General features: G+C 39.9%; 1 protein-coding gene across 1 annotated transcript in view; it reads right to left on the reverse strand.

The window, feature by feature from the left end:
* Nucleotides 1–6,452: 6,452 nt before the first annotated feature.
* mical2a (microtubule associated monooxygenase, calponin and LIM domain containing 2a) overlaps nucleotides 6,453–15,036 on the reverse strand; it is a 32,533-nt gene continuing 23,949 nt past the window's right edge. Inside the window, exons 12-21 of the mRNA XM_039796132.1 lie at nucleotides 14,718–14,791; nucleotides 13,783–13,904; nucleotides 13,497–13,568; nucleotides 13,262–13,396; nucleotides 12,798–12,887; nucleotides 12,045–12,311; nucleotides 10,690–10,797; nucleotides 8,781–8,961; nucleotides 8,588–8,664; nucleotides 6,453–8,501 (exon numbers count right to left, since the gene is read on the reverse strand). Of these exons, the coding sequence (XP_039652066.1) occupies nucleotides 8,097–8,501; nucleotides 8,588–8,664; nucleotides 8,781–8,961; nucleotides 10,690–10,797; nucleotides 12,045–12,311; nucleotides 12,798–12,887; nucleotides 13,262–13,396; nucleotides 13,497–13,568; nucleotides 13,783–13,904; nucleotides 14,718–14,791 (1,531 nt within the window). The 3' untranslated portion in view covers nucleotides 6,453–8,096. The remainder of the gene's footprint in view (nucleotides 8,502–8,587; nucleotides 8,665–8,780; nucleotides 8,962–10,689; nucleotides 10,798–12,044; nucleotides 12,312–12,797; nucleotides 12,888–13,261; nucleotides 13,397–13,496; nucleotides 13,569–13,782; nucleotides 13,905–14,717; nucleotides 14,792–15,036) is intronic.

Genomic DNA, 15,036 nt, shown 5'->3' on the forward strand with positions numbered 1-15,036 from the left:
CTCCTCGGTGGGAGGGACATTAGCTGTCATGTCGCTTATTTGATAGATCCTTGACTCCTCGGGCCTTGGCTGAACAGGAAGTGGTTCAGTGCAAGCATCGAGGAGGGATCATCGAGGAGCTATAGGCGAGGATACACGAGAGCAGCTTTCCCAGAAGCCGTGCAGCTGAAGGAGTTGCTAACTCTAAAAACGCATTTGCTCGTTTCCTCTCTCCTCCTATGATTTTCTAGCGTCTCTCCCGTGCGTCCTTTGTGGGAGGGACTAAGACGCGAGGAAGGGAGGTAAATGGAGGAGTCAGGGATGCGATTTAAGGGCTATGGGATGCACCTTAAGACGCAAGGAAGAGAGGCAAGTGGAGGCCTCGAGGAGGCAATTTAAGCGACATTAAATGCAGCGAGGGAAAAACATAGAGAAACACAAGGAAAACCTGTGACAGCAACATGGGTTTGTTCATTTGCACATTATAAAGCCTTCTTAATAGCCTTACTGTAAAATATTTTAAGTATGGACTGTAAAAATCACCTTAAATGACATCTGTTTATTCTATTTTTCTCATTTTCTTCTTAGAGGAAATGTAATAGAATATAGATTATTCACTCACTCCAGCATCCTGACGAGAGATTTGTGTTTGACTGTTTAACAGGATGATTTACGTGAAAGTGCTACAATAATGACATTATATTTTTAGATTCATCTCGTCCCAGCTTTTCAATTTTTTTCATCAACTTTCACAGCTTCTGTAATTTCAGTGCAATCTCAGGCTCTGATTGCTCTGTTGCTTCAATGCTAATCATTGCTACCGTATAACTTGTTTTCTATTCTGCTCTTTTTGCATTTAAAGAAAGGTAATTTCATAATAAAAAAGAAATGAAAACATTACAAGAGGTCAGTAAACAGATGCCACTCCACAAGAGATGCACACACAGCAAAGATGTCAGCTTTTGCAGGACTGTGTTTTATAAAATCACACTTCACATCGCTGCACTACAGGTCTGTGGGGTAGACTAAAAAGAAAAATATTATGTGCCTTCATGACTGCCAACATTTTGTCTGAAATTAGTCAGATCACCAGCTTTGTATAACAAATTCTCTCTCAAAATTAAATGAAATATTTAGTGATTGTCTGTCTATCATGTTGTTATTTTTGTAGGGTGGGATTACAAACATATTTGCAAAAACTAGACTTAAAGTATCTAATGTGAGCTCCTTCAAATATCTTGCTCAGCAAGTAATCAGATAAATATTGCTGCTAATGACAACACTGGATGTCTTTATACTTACGAACATCAGGAGAATGTGCTGTTAAATTACCCATTAATGAATAAGGTGAGAGAAGCATTGTAAAATAAAGTACACCATAGTTCCCTCCAGGCTCGTCACAAAGCTCAAGGGCCTCACTGTGCATTTGGATCCTTGACCTCCTACAGACAGACCCTTAGGTGTTGAGGGTGTCCACACACCTCTTCCACCCTCTTTCGCCACTTTTGACTCCGACACCATCATCAAGTTTGCTGACGACACAGCTGTGGTGGTCCGGATCACAGACAACAATGAACAGCCCTACCTGAAAGAAGTAGAGGGCCCGACCTGCTGGTGCTGGGACAACAACATAGTACTCATGAATGTCAGCAAGACCAAAGAGGTGATAGTGGACGTTGGTAAGAAGCAGGAAAGGAACTACACCTCCCTTATTAATATGAACAGGTCCTCTGTGGAGATGGTGGACAGCTTCAAGTACCTTGGTGTCCACATCACCGAGGGAGGGTCTGACCTGGGCTCTGCATACTATCTCAGTGGTGAGAAAGGCAAGGCAGATTGTTTCACCTCAGATGGCTGAGGTGTAGCCCCCCTGTATCCCTTTAAATACTGAGCAAGTTCTACTCCTGTATTATTGTAAATGTCCTGACAGGAAACATCACTGCCTGGTACGGAAATAGTATAGAACAGGACCGCAAGTCCCTGTAAAAAGAGGTTTGTTTTGCTGAACACACAATAGGAGGTGCCCCACGCTGCCTAAATGATATTTAACACCAGGTGTTGCAACAAAAAGGCCAGGAGAATCATTAAAGATCCAAAGCATCCATGTAACAGTCTTTACTCCCTGTTGAGGTCGGGTAGAAGGTATCGGATACACCAGGCCAGCACTGAGAGGCTCAGGAGGAGCTTTTACCCTGAGGCCACTAGGATCCTAAATGCCTAAGGCTGAAATAAATAAAAGCCAAAAAGTGCTGCCATCAAACTCTGAGTCAAATTGTTGTTCTTTCTTCTCTTTGACAATTAAAAATGTAAAAGTCAGGCGATAAAGACTTTCATTCAGAACATGAACTGCTTTGTAGAGGACTTACAGTATGTTACAGTCCTACTCTGAAGTACAATTGCCCAACACTTATTCCAAAAGTAATCTTTTTTACTGAGCTGAAGTCAATACAGAGGCCTAGCCCTCCCCACTCTAAGTGCATTCCTCACCACACAGGAGTGTTTTTCTTTTAAGATGTTAGACCTTCAGGCCTAAGAGGACACAGGGAAATTTTATTTTATTATGTACTTTAATAACCAGATTTTAGTTCAGTTATACAAGGTATAATAACGCAGAGACACTATCTAGGTCATTATCTGCTTACTGAAACCGACAATGGTTCTTCACAGCTACTTTCAGGTCTTTGTGGAAATGTAGCATAATACTTTATATAGTTTGTAGGTCTATGAACATTTGCTTTAGCAACCATGCCAGGCACCCTGCCATGTGCAGTACAGTAGCCTTGGCTTTTTTTGTGAATTGAGAGGGAGAGTTGTGTTAAAGAATGTCTTGATTTCTCAACTTTTATTAAATCCTCCATGTCCTCCTTGATTTGACGGGATGAACGCTATAGCAACTGTGTGAAGGAGGGGTGGGGTTGGTGTTGTCATTACTTAGAATTCCTCATAAGTGTGACAGAAACTACGCACTATAGCTTTAACCAGACAGAAACCAGTTGGATATACAGACAAACAGATGTGATTTGTTTGGTATATAATTATATATAATTATAAAACTGAGTCTTTCTTATCTGATAAAAAAAAAAAGTCATTGGTCAGTAATAAACATACATTTATTGAGAAATACTGTCGCACAAAAAACAATTCAGCAATCATTCAAAAACACAAGAAAAACATTTCTAACACACTTCCAAGAAGTCAGCATTAATTATAAACAATTATATACAACGTCATGAAGAATTATGATTATTCCTAAATTCTCAGTCCTCTCTGGGTGAAGTGACACCTCACTTGTGTGGCAGCTTCTGAATGAAAAACAGGAAACAAACATTGGAAATCTGTGTATCACTGTAGACATGCACAGACTGTCTGACAGTTCTTAGGTTGAGTTCAAACTGATTAACTGAAAGCGGGATATTCATTCATAAAGCTTATTAATATCATTTTGATGCGTATCTTAAAATTGTTGAGGATCTTCAAGGCGTAACTTTTATTTCTCAAAAGAGATCAGTCTTTAATTTTAATTGAATTAATGACTGAATATCTTTAGCTCATAATCTTTACTGCGTAAGACCCTGATGGTGTGTTGTCCTCAGCATTTACAGATTTGAAAACGTTGAGTATGTAGAGATTCACTGATACATTGTGATATACACATATTAAATTATATTAAATGTTAGGATATTTAGCCCCGGTCACATTTTATGATTGTATTTAGTTGGGTTGATTTGATTTGAGGGGAATGGGACAAGAGGACCATTAGAAGAACATAGATGCACCAATACAGTATATTTGTAAGTTTAGAGCTGACATAGGAATAACGCTGCATCAAGGAGTGATTCATTAGCAAAGTTCAGTGTCAGCTTGTTGGCTGTCGTGGAGCGTGAAGAAGTGGAGCTCAGAGTTTTTTGGTGTATGAACAGCAACTTCTGGTTTAAATGTTGCTCTCTTCTAACCATTACAAGCCCAAATGACTCAAAATATGCACCCACGTGGCTTCATCCTAGACTTAGACAACTTTGTTGAGATGAATAAAATAAAATTCTGTGTATGAAATACAGTTTATCACGTTCATACACCGTGACGGATTAGTAAGTCATGCCTTTATTCCATTCAGTCAGTATGTGTGTGTGTGTTAATTGTTTTTTTCCTACATTATAAAAAGTGTCTTTGAGAACTCTCAAAAGCGCTATATAAGTATTGTTATTATTAAATGGTGGACATCTTTTCAAAAGTGTAATTAACCTTCAACATTCACTGTCAAAGCGAAGGAGGTACAGAAGTTTCAACAGAATATAAACTGGTGTCGTAGAGTCAAGGACATTTTCACAAGTAGAATGATGTATACCAGCAATTTCTGAAGTCACTTTTTTCACAGAAGTGTTTTTTAAACAAGGTCTTGTGCAGTGAAAATATAAGGTTACAGGGGTCAATGCACACACACTGAAAGAGAAGGTTTCTCTAAATGGGACTATTTTCTGTATGGAAGGTTACGTTAAGTGGTTCTTTGCGGTTATTGACAGTTCATTGTGGAAATGGGTCCGTACAAATAGAAGCAGTTTTTAAACCTTCACCTGAGGAAGAGTTATGACCAAACATGTCATTAAAAAAAACAAACATTTCCAGGCACTAAAGGTTGGTCACAAAAAATAAAAGGCATCTATATACTATTTTATTATATTATATACAGTGCCTTGTGAAAGTATTCGGCCCCTTTGAACTTTTCGACCTTTTGCCACATTTCAGGCCTCAAACATAAAGATATAAAACTGTAATTTTTGTGAAGAATCAACAACAAGTGGGACACAATCATGAAGTGGAACGAAATTTATTGGATATTTCAAACCTTTTAAACAAATAAAAAACTGAAATATTGGGCGGCAAAATTATTCAGCCCCCTTAAGTTAATACTTTGTAGCGCCACCTTTTGCTGCGATTACAGCTGTAAGTCGCTTGGGGTATGTCTCTATCAGTTTTGCACATCGAGAGACTGACATTTTTGCCCATTCCTCCTTGCAAAACAGCTCGAGCTCAGTGAGGTTGGATGGAGAGCGTTTGTGAACAGCAGTTTTCAGTTCTTTCCACAGATTCTCGATTGGATTCAGGTCTGGACTTTGACTTGGCCATTCTAACACCTGGATATGTTTATTTGTGAACCATTCCATTGTAGATTTTGCTTTATGTTTTGGATCATTGTCTTGTTGGAAGACAAATCTCCGTCCCAGTCTCAGGTCTTTTGCAGACTCCATCAGGTTTTCTTCCAGAATGGTCCTGTATTTGGCTCCATCCATCTTCCCATCAATTTTAACCATCTTCCCTGTCCCTGCTGAAGAAAAGCAGGCCCAAACCATGATGCTGCCACCACCATGTTTGACAGTGGGGATGGTGTGTTCAGGGTGATGAGCTGTGTTGCTTTTACGCCAAACATAACGTTTTTGCATTGTTGCCAAAAGTTCGATTTTGGTTTCATCTGACCACAGCACCTTCTTCCACGTTTGGTGTGTCTCCCAGGTGGCTTTTGGCAAACTTTAAACGAAATTTTTATGGATATCTTTAAGAAATGGCTTTCTTCTTGCCACTCTTCCATAAAGGCCAGATTTGTGCAGTATACGACTGATTGTTGTCCTATGGACAGAGTCTCCCAGCTCAGCTGTAGATCTCTGCAGTTCATCCAGAGTGATCATGGGCCTCTTGGCTGCATCTCTGATCAGTCTTCTCATTGTATGAGCTGAAAGTTTAGAGGGACGGCCGGGTCTTCGTAGATTTGTAGTGGTCTGATACTCCTTCCATTTCAATATTATCGCTTGCACAGTGCTCCTTGGGATGTTTAAAGCTTGGGAAATCTTTTTGTATCCAACCGGCTTTAAACTCTCCACAACAGTATCTCGGACCTGCATGGTGTGTTCCTTGTTCTTCATGATGCTCTCTGCGCTTTACACGGACCTCTGAGACTATCACAGAGCAGGTGCATTTATACGGAGACTTGATTACACACAGGTGGATTCTATTTATCATCATTAGTCATTTAGGTCAACATTGGATCATTCAGAGATCCTCACTGAACTTCTGGAGAGAGTTTGCTGCACTGAAAGTAAAGGGGCTGAATAATTTTGTCGCCCACTTTTTCAGTTTTTATTTGTTAAAAAGTTTGAAATAGCCAATGAATTTCATTCCACTTCATAATTGGGACCCACTTGTTGTTGATTCTTCACAAAAATTACAGTTTTATATCTTTATGTTTGAGGCCTGAAATGTGGCAAAAGGTCGAAACGTTCAAGGGGCGAATACTTTCGCAAGGCACTGTAATGTTCATGGTCTTAAAAGAGTGAATTGCAATTTAGTTATCTATACTATTTGAAACACTAATAAAAATAGGAAATGGAAGCAGCAGTTCAGAGGTCTTGAACCAGACTTAGTCGGTACCAGTTCATTCCCAAAAGAGCTGGAGGATCAATGAGAGACACTGAAGCCGTTCATTAGTCATGAGTTCAGTTTAGTCAAAACTCTGCGTCACTTCAAACAAACATCTTCAATCACTTCAGCAATGTTGTTAAGTCATATGAGACACTTTGGGTCAGTTATTCATCGTCAGTATCTGCAGCCACATCACAACGTGACCATGCAGGTGATCACCTTCAAAATGTAATTTCTCCTAACCATCCAGCTGGCTCACTCACTTCATAAAAGGCTTCAGCTGAGCGAGAGGAAAAGAGAAACATGATCTAAAACACAGAACATACAGACACAAATAACAGCTGAAAGCACAAAAGTAGAAAAATGTTTATAAAAACAAAGCAAAATACTGACATTCAGAATGAAGACGATATTCGTATGCTGACACCATAACACATGTTGATGATTGTCGTCTTGTCATACAGATAAATGTTACACAAGTCCAGTCAGTGTGATGAGAAAAGTTCTTTGGTATTTAAAAAAAAAAATACTAGCTACTATTACATGCAGCACATTCAGTAATTCAACATGAAATATTAGGTAGCTGACAACAAAACACAGACATCATCTTGCATATCCAGCACGGCATGCTGTAAACACTTAAAATAATGCCTGTAGTCATCGCAAATATCATTTTCAAATAGTTTCTAAACAAAACAAAACTGTGAAACTCTGAAAGTGTTTCATAAGCATCATTAGATGAACTTGTCTTCAAACAACATGCTTTAAAATGATGGCAAGAAAGGCAAGCGCAATCAAACACATTACAGCATGCTCACCAGCTTCTATTGTCAACAGTAAATCAAAAAATATTTCAAAAATCAAAACATAATCAAATCAATTGAAAACATAACTGTCTGTAATGTTATACATGGAGGTTAAAAAAAACGAATGGGTGGGGCATCTCATTTTTGAGTCAACAGTAGATGGCAGCAAAGTAGAACTAAATACTGAGTTTCTTTGGTGTTATCCATTCAAGAATCAATGAAAGCATTTAATGAAAGTAAACTGAGTGTAAAAGATACTGAGAAAAAACACATACGGCGGGAGCGCATATGCATAGTCAAAAGAAAACCTGTGTGGTGGCCAGCGTTATTAACATGAGAACTGGGTTTTATAATGTGACAGTTTACTGGTGCGCTGACAAGGCAGTTCCCAAAGATAAAGTGCATCAAGTTAGTCAGTCATAACCTGAGTTGAGCTATTTTAACCACAGGATCCATTTTCCAAGACAGTTTGTAAAAGGTTGAGTTCTACAGCAAAGATGATTTCAGCAGTCTTAAGTCTTTAATGCACCGACTGTGGCCTGTTTTATTTTCATTTTAACTGCCTTATTTGTTTAACTTATTCTAACCCTACAAATAATGTACAGTTTCCACATCAAACCCACTGCAAACATATTTGGTGCAGCTTTTAATAACCCCTGTAGAAAATTGCAAAAAGTTGCATGAGCAACCTACAGTGTCTCTTCTTTGGCTGATGCACAAGTACAGTGCATCCAAGACACTGAGCAGTATAATCGTAAAAAGGCAAGTAAACATTACAAAAGGTGCTTGTGCACAGCTACAAATTATATTTTGACAAGAACACACCTGCTAATGTGCACCTCAGCCACAGATTTAATGGCATTTGAAGTCAAATATTAACAGCTGAGGTCTGCTGAGCGTCTAGATGAGCCTGTGCCCAATATGCTCCTGCAGCCACAGCAACAGAGGCTGTAGACAGCTGGGCCCGTCAGACACAGCCTCTGTGTACATCTGCAGCAGTACCTCTTGTAAAACAAGCAGCAGGGGTAAGCTCATGCTCAGTAGCTCATACAGTAACGCATAGTCCTGGGCATTGTCCCTGAGGTGGCCGGCGAGGGCCTGTGCTGTACCACGCACACGGTGGGACAGATACCAGGGGGCGTTACACACAGCGCGAGTCACACTCAGAGGCCAGCTCAGGTGTTTCCTCATGAACGAGCTGAAGGTACCTGCTGAGGGTTGACTCTGCAGGTCTGCTGTGCTGCTGGACTCTGAGGTCTGTCCGTCATCCGCACATCGCTCCTGGACTCCAGCTCCAGAACGATTCTAAGACAGAGGACAGAGGAGTTAGATATCTCACAGTAAATATTGCTAGGATAAGATGGATACTGTTGGAAATGCAAAGTACTCACTGAGCGTACAGAAAAAGTCCTCCGTAGATTTGTCCCACTGTTGCGTTGATCAAAGTGAAGTTTGCAGTACAATTTTCCTGCAAGATTACAACAACCGTCAGTACAAAGTAGCCAATTAAATACTGAACTTTTTTTTTTTTAAGTAAAATGTGGATTCAATACTGTTGAAGAGCTGATATGGGATAACACGTACCCTGTTCAGAGTCAAAGGCATGTGCTCCCTGTCGCAGGGCAGAGCTGCAGGTAGAACAGCGGAAACACTCCCTGTGGAAGTAGAGCCCCTCGGCACAGACCCTCTCCACCATATAAACACGTCTCTCGCATGAGTGACACTGGTCACCCGACTGGGGGAACGCCCTTCGTAGTGAGCCGCCCTGGGAAACAGAGGATAGGCAGCGATGATGGAAAAGGAAAACAGGGAAGATGAGCACTAATGTCACACACCTCCATAAAACAAAATCTTTAATCCTCAGTTACTATTTCCCACTACTTAAACTCAGGTAATTAAATACTGTACATCATAACCATACGATTACTGAAATAGCTGACACATTCAAGAATTTCTATTTCTATTCTTATCTCTCTTTTTAATGCAAGGTCAGTCCTCATTTTTGGTCTACTTACTTGAGTTAAGATATTGTTTGTAACAGGTCACAAAACGTTTCTACTAGAAATTTAAACTCTGTGTTGAGTTAGTTACTCTTGGAGGTGTTGGCATGCTTGGGAGAAACACAGGTGGTATGACATGCCGAACGAGTGACAGTGTGAGATTTTGAGTGCAAGATGAGGAACACACAGCTGTTTTTAAATGAATGTTTTCATTCTCAATGTTATCTTTGAGTGACAGCTGATGTGAGGGCGAGCTGTATGAGGCTCTGTATCTGGGGTCATCTTCAGAGAGGGTGACCACTGTCTTCACCTTAAAAAGCCTACAGCCTCAGAGTCCTTTGCAACGGCTCACTAACATTCAGTCAAGAGGAAAATGTAAAAAAAAAAAGTTACGGTAAGCAAGTAAGATAAGTACAGAAAGGAGATAATCACAAGGTTATATGGATAAACACTGTGTGGTTGGTTCAGTGAGAAAGTTTGTCATGTCTAATCGGTTTCCCCAATTGATCTACAGGACTCAAATTTGATCCAAACATTGTGTACCAGGAGTTGTGTTCCTTTGTATTAAACTAGTGTAAGTCCTGCTATAACATCTGGCTGTTGAGTTGGAGCAGGCTGTTTGGGATGGGTGGAGCAGAGAAACCCACAGAGTGCCACCACAAGAACACACACTTCTCTTCTACGAGGACTGCTGGTAATTAAAAGCACAAGGGGCAGGAACAGCAGTTAAAAGCAAAGCTTTCATGCAAAGCAGCAGTCCTTTCGCATAAAACTGTCTATTATAATTAAGAAGATACATGACAACAATGTAAATCTTGGGCTATGATGCTTGTTTTTTTAAGCCGTTTTAGAAGAGGCCCTGTGTATGCTGCCTTTGGGATGAATAAGATACGTTGACCCCTCACTACTAAAACAAACAACATCATGAACATGAAGTCTTTATGCCAGCTCTTTGGGTACACCTAGATTAGGTTGGATTAGATTGGGTACACCAGTAAGAGTGAACCAAAACAGTAACGTTAAAGACCAGACAGCTACAAAATGAGCTGAAACTCACTATAAAGCTGTGTAAAGTAGAGTCGTCTCGAGCTGCAGATTCAGGGGATAATCCTCTACAGGTTCATTACTACGAGTAACCCCTGTCATATTGTCAAATTGTTTTCATATTTTCATTTGATACGTCATTATAAAAATGTATTATAGTCGCTTTAAGTCTCACCTTGATTTTAAAAGAAAGTCACTGAATTATGACAGAATTAACTGCATGTAGTTATATATAGTGTCTAAAAAAATCTTTTGTTGTACAAAATGACGAGGGAGCAAATTAGCTGCATGCAACACTTGTGGATCCTAAACAAACTAACACACACACACACACACACACACACACGCACACACACACACACACACACACGCACACGCACAGAGTGAAGGGCATGAAGTGAAAAACACAAAGCCAGGGTAAGGTCACACACCAAGCTTGACATAGTCACCTTGAGTACAGCAGAGCTGTCTGCTGAGAACAACCCTCTAAGGTGAACAGCTTTTTCCTTTATACTCTTAGTGTGAAACTCTCTAGCCTGTTGTGTCTGAGCTTTTTTCTGCAGGATGACACGGAGCACAGGAACAAAAGAAAAGCCATCAGTCTTGCCTCCTCTGTACCGTGAGACACATTCTCCCATCTAAGGTGGAGCTCTCTGTGGGTAGGCATAATTAGGTATACTAATAACCATTTAATAAGCACTACATGGTTAAATGATGAAAGGCCTTTCTGTTCTACTTTCCCAATAAGAAGCAGGATTTGACAGCTAAGCGTGCAATGTCGGGAGGAGAACAAAAACGTTGCTGTGTGGAACGAAGGCTGCCTTATTACATCTATTTTACACCCGACTTAATGTGGTTACTCATACCATACTGGAGCAGAGAACTGAGACAGTCTTACAGACCTGGCACAGAGATCAAAGACAAGTAAGTCAGTTTAGCCAAATAAATATCTACGTTAATAAATTACATAGTGAAGTATTGAGTCTGTAACGCTTAATTGAGTCAAGGCCAAATTTCTGTGCGATACGTATGGAACACTGTTAGCCTACATCATACAGTATACAGTATGTCAGCTAGGAGCATTTTGTCAGCTATAAAAGAGGTCTGACAATCAACACTTGAAGAAGACTTTAAACATGTGTGCTCAAATTGCAGGTGCATCGGTCAAGAAAACGAAACAAAAAGATTTAATATATAAGAAGAAGTCCCATAAATCATGACCATGTCAAACAAAGACAAGCTGTTCTAACAAAGAGGAGCAGTGGTCAAGAAAATAACCCATGTTTGTGATAGTGATTTAGTTGAAATTTATTTCTCGTTTTCATTATTTTAAGATAATTCTCTAAACAAGTGGAACTGCATTTGATGCTACAATATCTCACACATCAGTTCTACACTAAATGACTTGATAAGGACAACAATTGTGCAGTGCTGATCTGAGCCTACACAGGCATGCTTTTGGCAAATCTGAATAATCAAAATAGCTTATTTGCAGACCGGCCCTGGCCGACCTGTTCCACACGCACTCAGGCTGGCCAATAATTTGCCTGTGTGCCTGTCTCCGCTCGTGGCCAGGTCTGTACGCCTGCTCTTGCCATTTTCGTCAGGCTGGATAATTTAGGGGCTGACTTCACCATCTGACTACACATTACACAAGCCTAAATGTATAATCAGAGCATAATATATAATCAACGTTCGCTCTGGGGCCTTTTTTGGGGGATCAGAACATGCAACGATCACAAGGGTTTAAAAAGAGGACAGAAAAGAAAACAGAAGTTAAAGATATGAAGGAGATAGTGATCACCTCAGAGACGTGTGCATCCACCTCCCTGAGGCGCTGGAGGACTCTTGACATGAAATGGATTGCTGAGTGGCAAGAGGGAGAAGAAGCAGGGGGGTCTGCACTCTCAGGATGAGGCTGGGGCTTTGTGTCAGCGTGCGTCTGATCAACATGCCTGAGCTTCACTACAGAAAATGGATGCTGGACCTCAGGCCCGAGCTGAGGTTTGGGCAGAGTCTTTGGAGGCAGGCGCACTAAGTGTTCTGCTGCTTTTCTGATACTGACTTCAAACTGAAAAGGGATGATATACAGTAGTGCACATGTGAGCGTTGGTTAAGCTTCTCATCAAGCAACCAAACTGTGAAGCTTTAATTGATTTATTATCTTTCACTCAGTAGGCGATCATTTAAAGAACCACACAAGTGGTTTTATATGTTTCAGCCCATTAACCACAAATCACAAGAACTTTACAATGCTGCCAGACATTTTCAAAACATAGCGCAAGTTTTTTGAGGCGCAGCATGAAAATTAACTTGCATAGGTAATCCATTACAATGAATATGCTGTCTGCTTTATGTTTTGCCAGAGTTATGTAATCATCACATGGTAACGCAGTTGAGAACAGGCTTTGGCATCTGAGACCTGTGAGTCAACAGCCAACAGCTACATTCAAATGAGATGATCTGTTAAATCCACATTATCCTTTTTTGACACTTAATGTTTGCTAATTGTTTGTCTTGTGGGTACAAACACTGCCATCTGGCAGCTCCAGACTACCTGCATCTCTGAAGGAGGTTTAGGTGGGACCGGAGGCCTGAGTTTAATGTGCAGACTCTCAGCCAGCTCAAGAGTTTGCAGCGGGAAGGGCTTCTCACAGGAAGACCGTTAATGAAAAGGCACAGAAATAGAAAAGGCTGAAAAGATTAAATGCTGGAAACAAAAGACAAGAGAAGACTGTAGCATTAGCAAAAGTTTTGTCAGGATAAAACCGCAGACCACTGTCAGAACTCCATTGCACAACAAGGGAAATTTAAAACATATATTTTTTATCCATTTGAGCCATTTTTTTTTAACTATGTGCAGGTAGGAAGGATGTACAAAGTATTGGTCTGTAGTTAAATAGATACATGCATATATACTTACTTACAGCCTTAAAAGGACAACAATGACAACTGCAACCCTACTACAATAAAATAAAATCTATTCGTTTATTGAGCACATTGTTGTGTTGTTTTTTTCACCTGCGTTTTCCGGATGGTGGAGCTGGGTGTGCTTTCAAACTTGGCCAGCAACTGAGTAGCCATTGAGCGCACTTTGTTTTCCTTGGGCTCTTGGTCGTCTCGCACTGCAGAGCCATTACTCGACAGATTGGTGGCCTAACGATAGACAGACAACAGACAAGATCCTACTATTTCAACAGGCTTATTTGTCTTGAAGATAAGTTTGAAATTACAAGTAGGTAGTTTAAAAACAAACCTCCTCCAGGTAACTGCAGAACTTCCGCCTCCTCTTGTGAATTGGATCTGTACCATCTGATTTCTTTTCATCCTAAAAGTACAGCACAAAGAAATAAGACTGAATATCCAACAGTCAAAAGAAGCCAAAAAAGGCTAGAGAAAATCTCATATGGCCCTTTAAAACTAATTTAACAACAACAAGCTGCATGTATGTAAAATAAATCCCACATTAAATAAAGATATTGGAAGTCAGTCAACTTGTTGTATTTAGTACATCAGATTTAAACATTTCAGTGTGGAGTTACCTTTGGTACCCGTTTCCTGGGAAGCGCAAGATTGAGCACATTATTATTACTTCTGACTTCCTTAGATGGATAATCTTCATTGTTTTCATCCACTCCTCTGGAACCTGCAGTAGAACACATGACTGCATAAGAGTTTTCATAGTTGCCATGGTGCACAGTCATACATTTCAGATAATATCAATGAATAATAACAAATATAAATTAGGAAAGTTATATGAGTAGTATGGGAAAAAAGAGAGCTGTATTTGTTTAAGAAATGTTCCACCAAATATAAAAAAGCCTTTGAATCACTCAGCTGCATGTCAGAGGAAGGAGACTTGTTGGCTGGTGTTAAATAAAACAATATAGTAAAGGTAAGCATTAAATAGCCCTTCAGTAGAGACAGGCAGCTGTTGTCAAGACTCTTAGACTACAGCAGTTCACAGCTCTGCTACAGATGCACATTCCTCTCATGCCACTATACTTGACTAACAGGACTGCACTACACACACATTTTTACAGGAAACCAAATGAAATTCAATACTGTCATTTCTGGGGTTTTTGTGGTTGTTTGTACATATTTTAAATCATAAAATACAGTGAAGAAGATGAAGACCAGAAACAGGCATCAGTGTCTATAATTACAGAGTAGATTACAATTCAGCAGAGTATAGTCAAGTCAAGTAGAATCAAATTGATTAGAGTCAAATGGAATGAGTACAGTAGAGCTGAGCTGTATCTACTAGAGTAGTAAAGAGCAGGGTAGTGTAAAGTACATTGGAGTCGAGTCAAGAAGAATACAGTAAAGTACAGAAGAATGCAGTCGAGTTGAGTTAAGCAAAGTAGAGTTGAGTTGAGTTTAATAAAGAAGTTCAGTAAAATACAGTTGAGTTGTATCTGGTAGAGTAGACTAGAGAAGAACAGGGTAGAGTAAAGTAGAGTCAAGTAAAGCTGACCACTGGAGGGTAGAGAAGAGTAGCGCAAAGTAGAGTAGAGCAGAGTAGAGTAGAGTAGAGCAGAATCGGGTATACTAAAGTAAAGTAGAGTAAACTAAAGTAGAGTAGAGTAGAGCAGAGTAGGTGTATACTAGTGTAGAGTAGAGTAAACTAAAGTAGAGTAGAGCAGAGTATACTAAAGTAGAGTAGAGTAAACTAAAGTAGAGTAGAGCAGAGTATACTAAAGCAGAATAGAGCAGAGTAGAGTATACTAAAGTAGAGTATGGTAGAGTAGAGCAGAGTAAAGTAGAGCAGATCAGAGTAGAGTAGATTAAAGTAG

This window comes from Perca fluviatilis, chromosome 3, assembly GCF_010015445.1.
Source record: "Perca fluviatilis chromosome 3, GENO_Pfluv_1.0, whole genome shotgun sequence".
Classification (NCBI taxonomy): domain Eukaryota; kingdom Metazoa; phylum Chordata; class Actinopteri; order Perciformes; family Percidae; genus Perca; species Perca fluviatilis.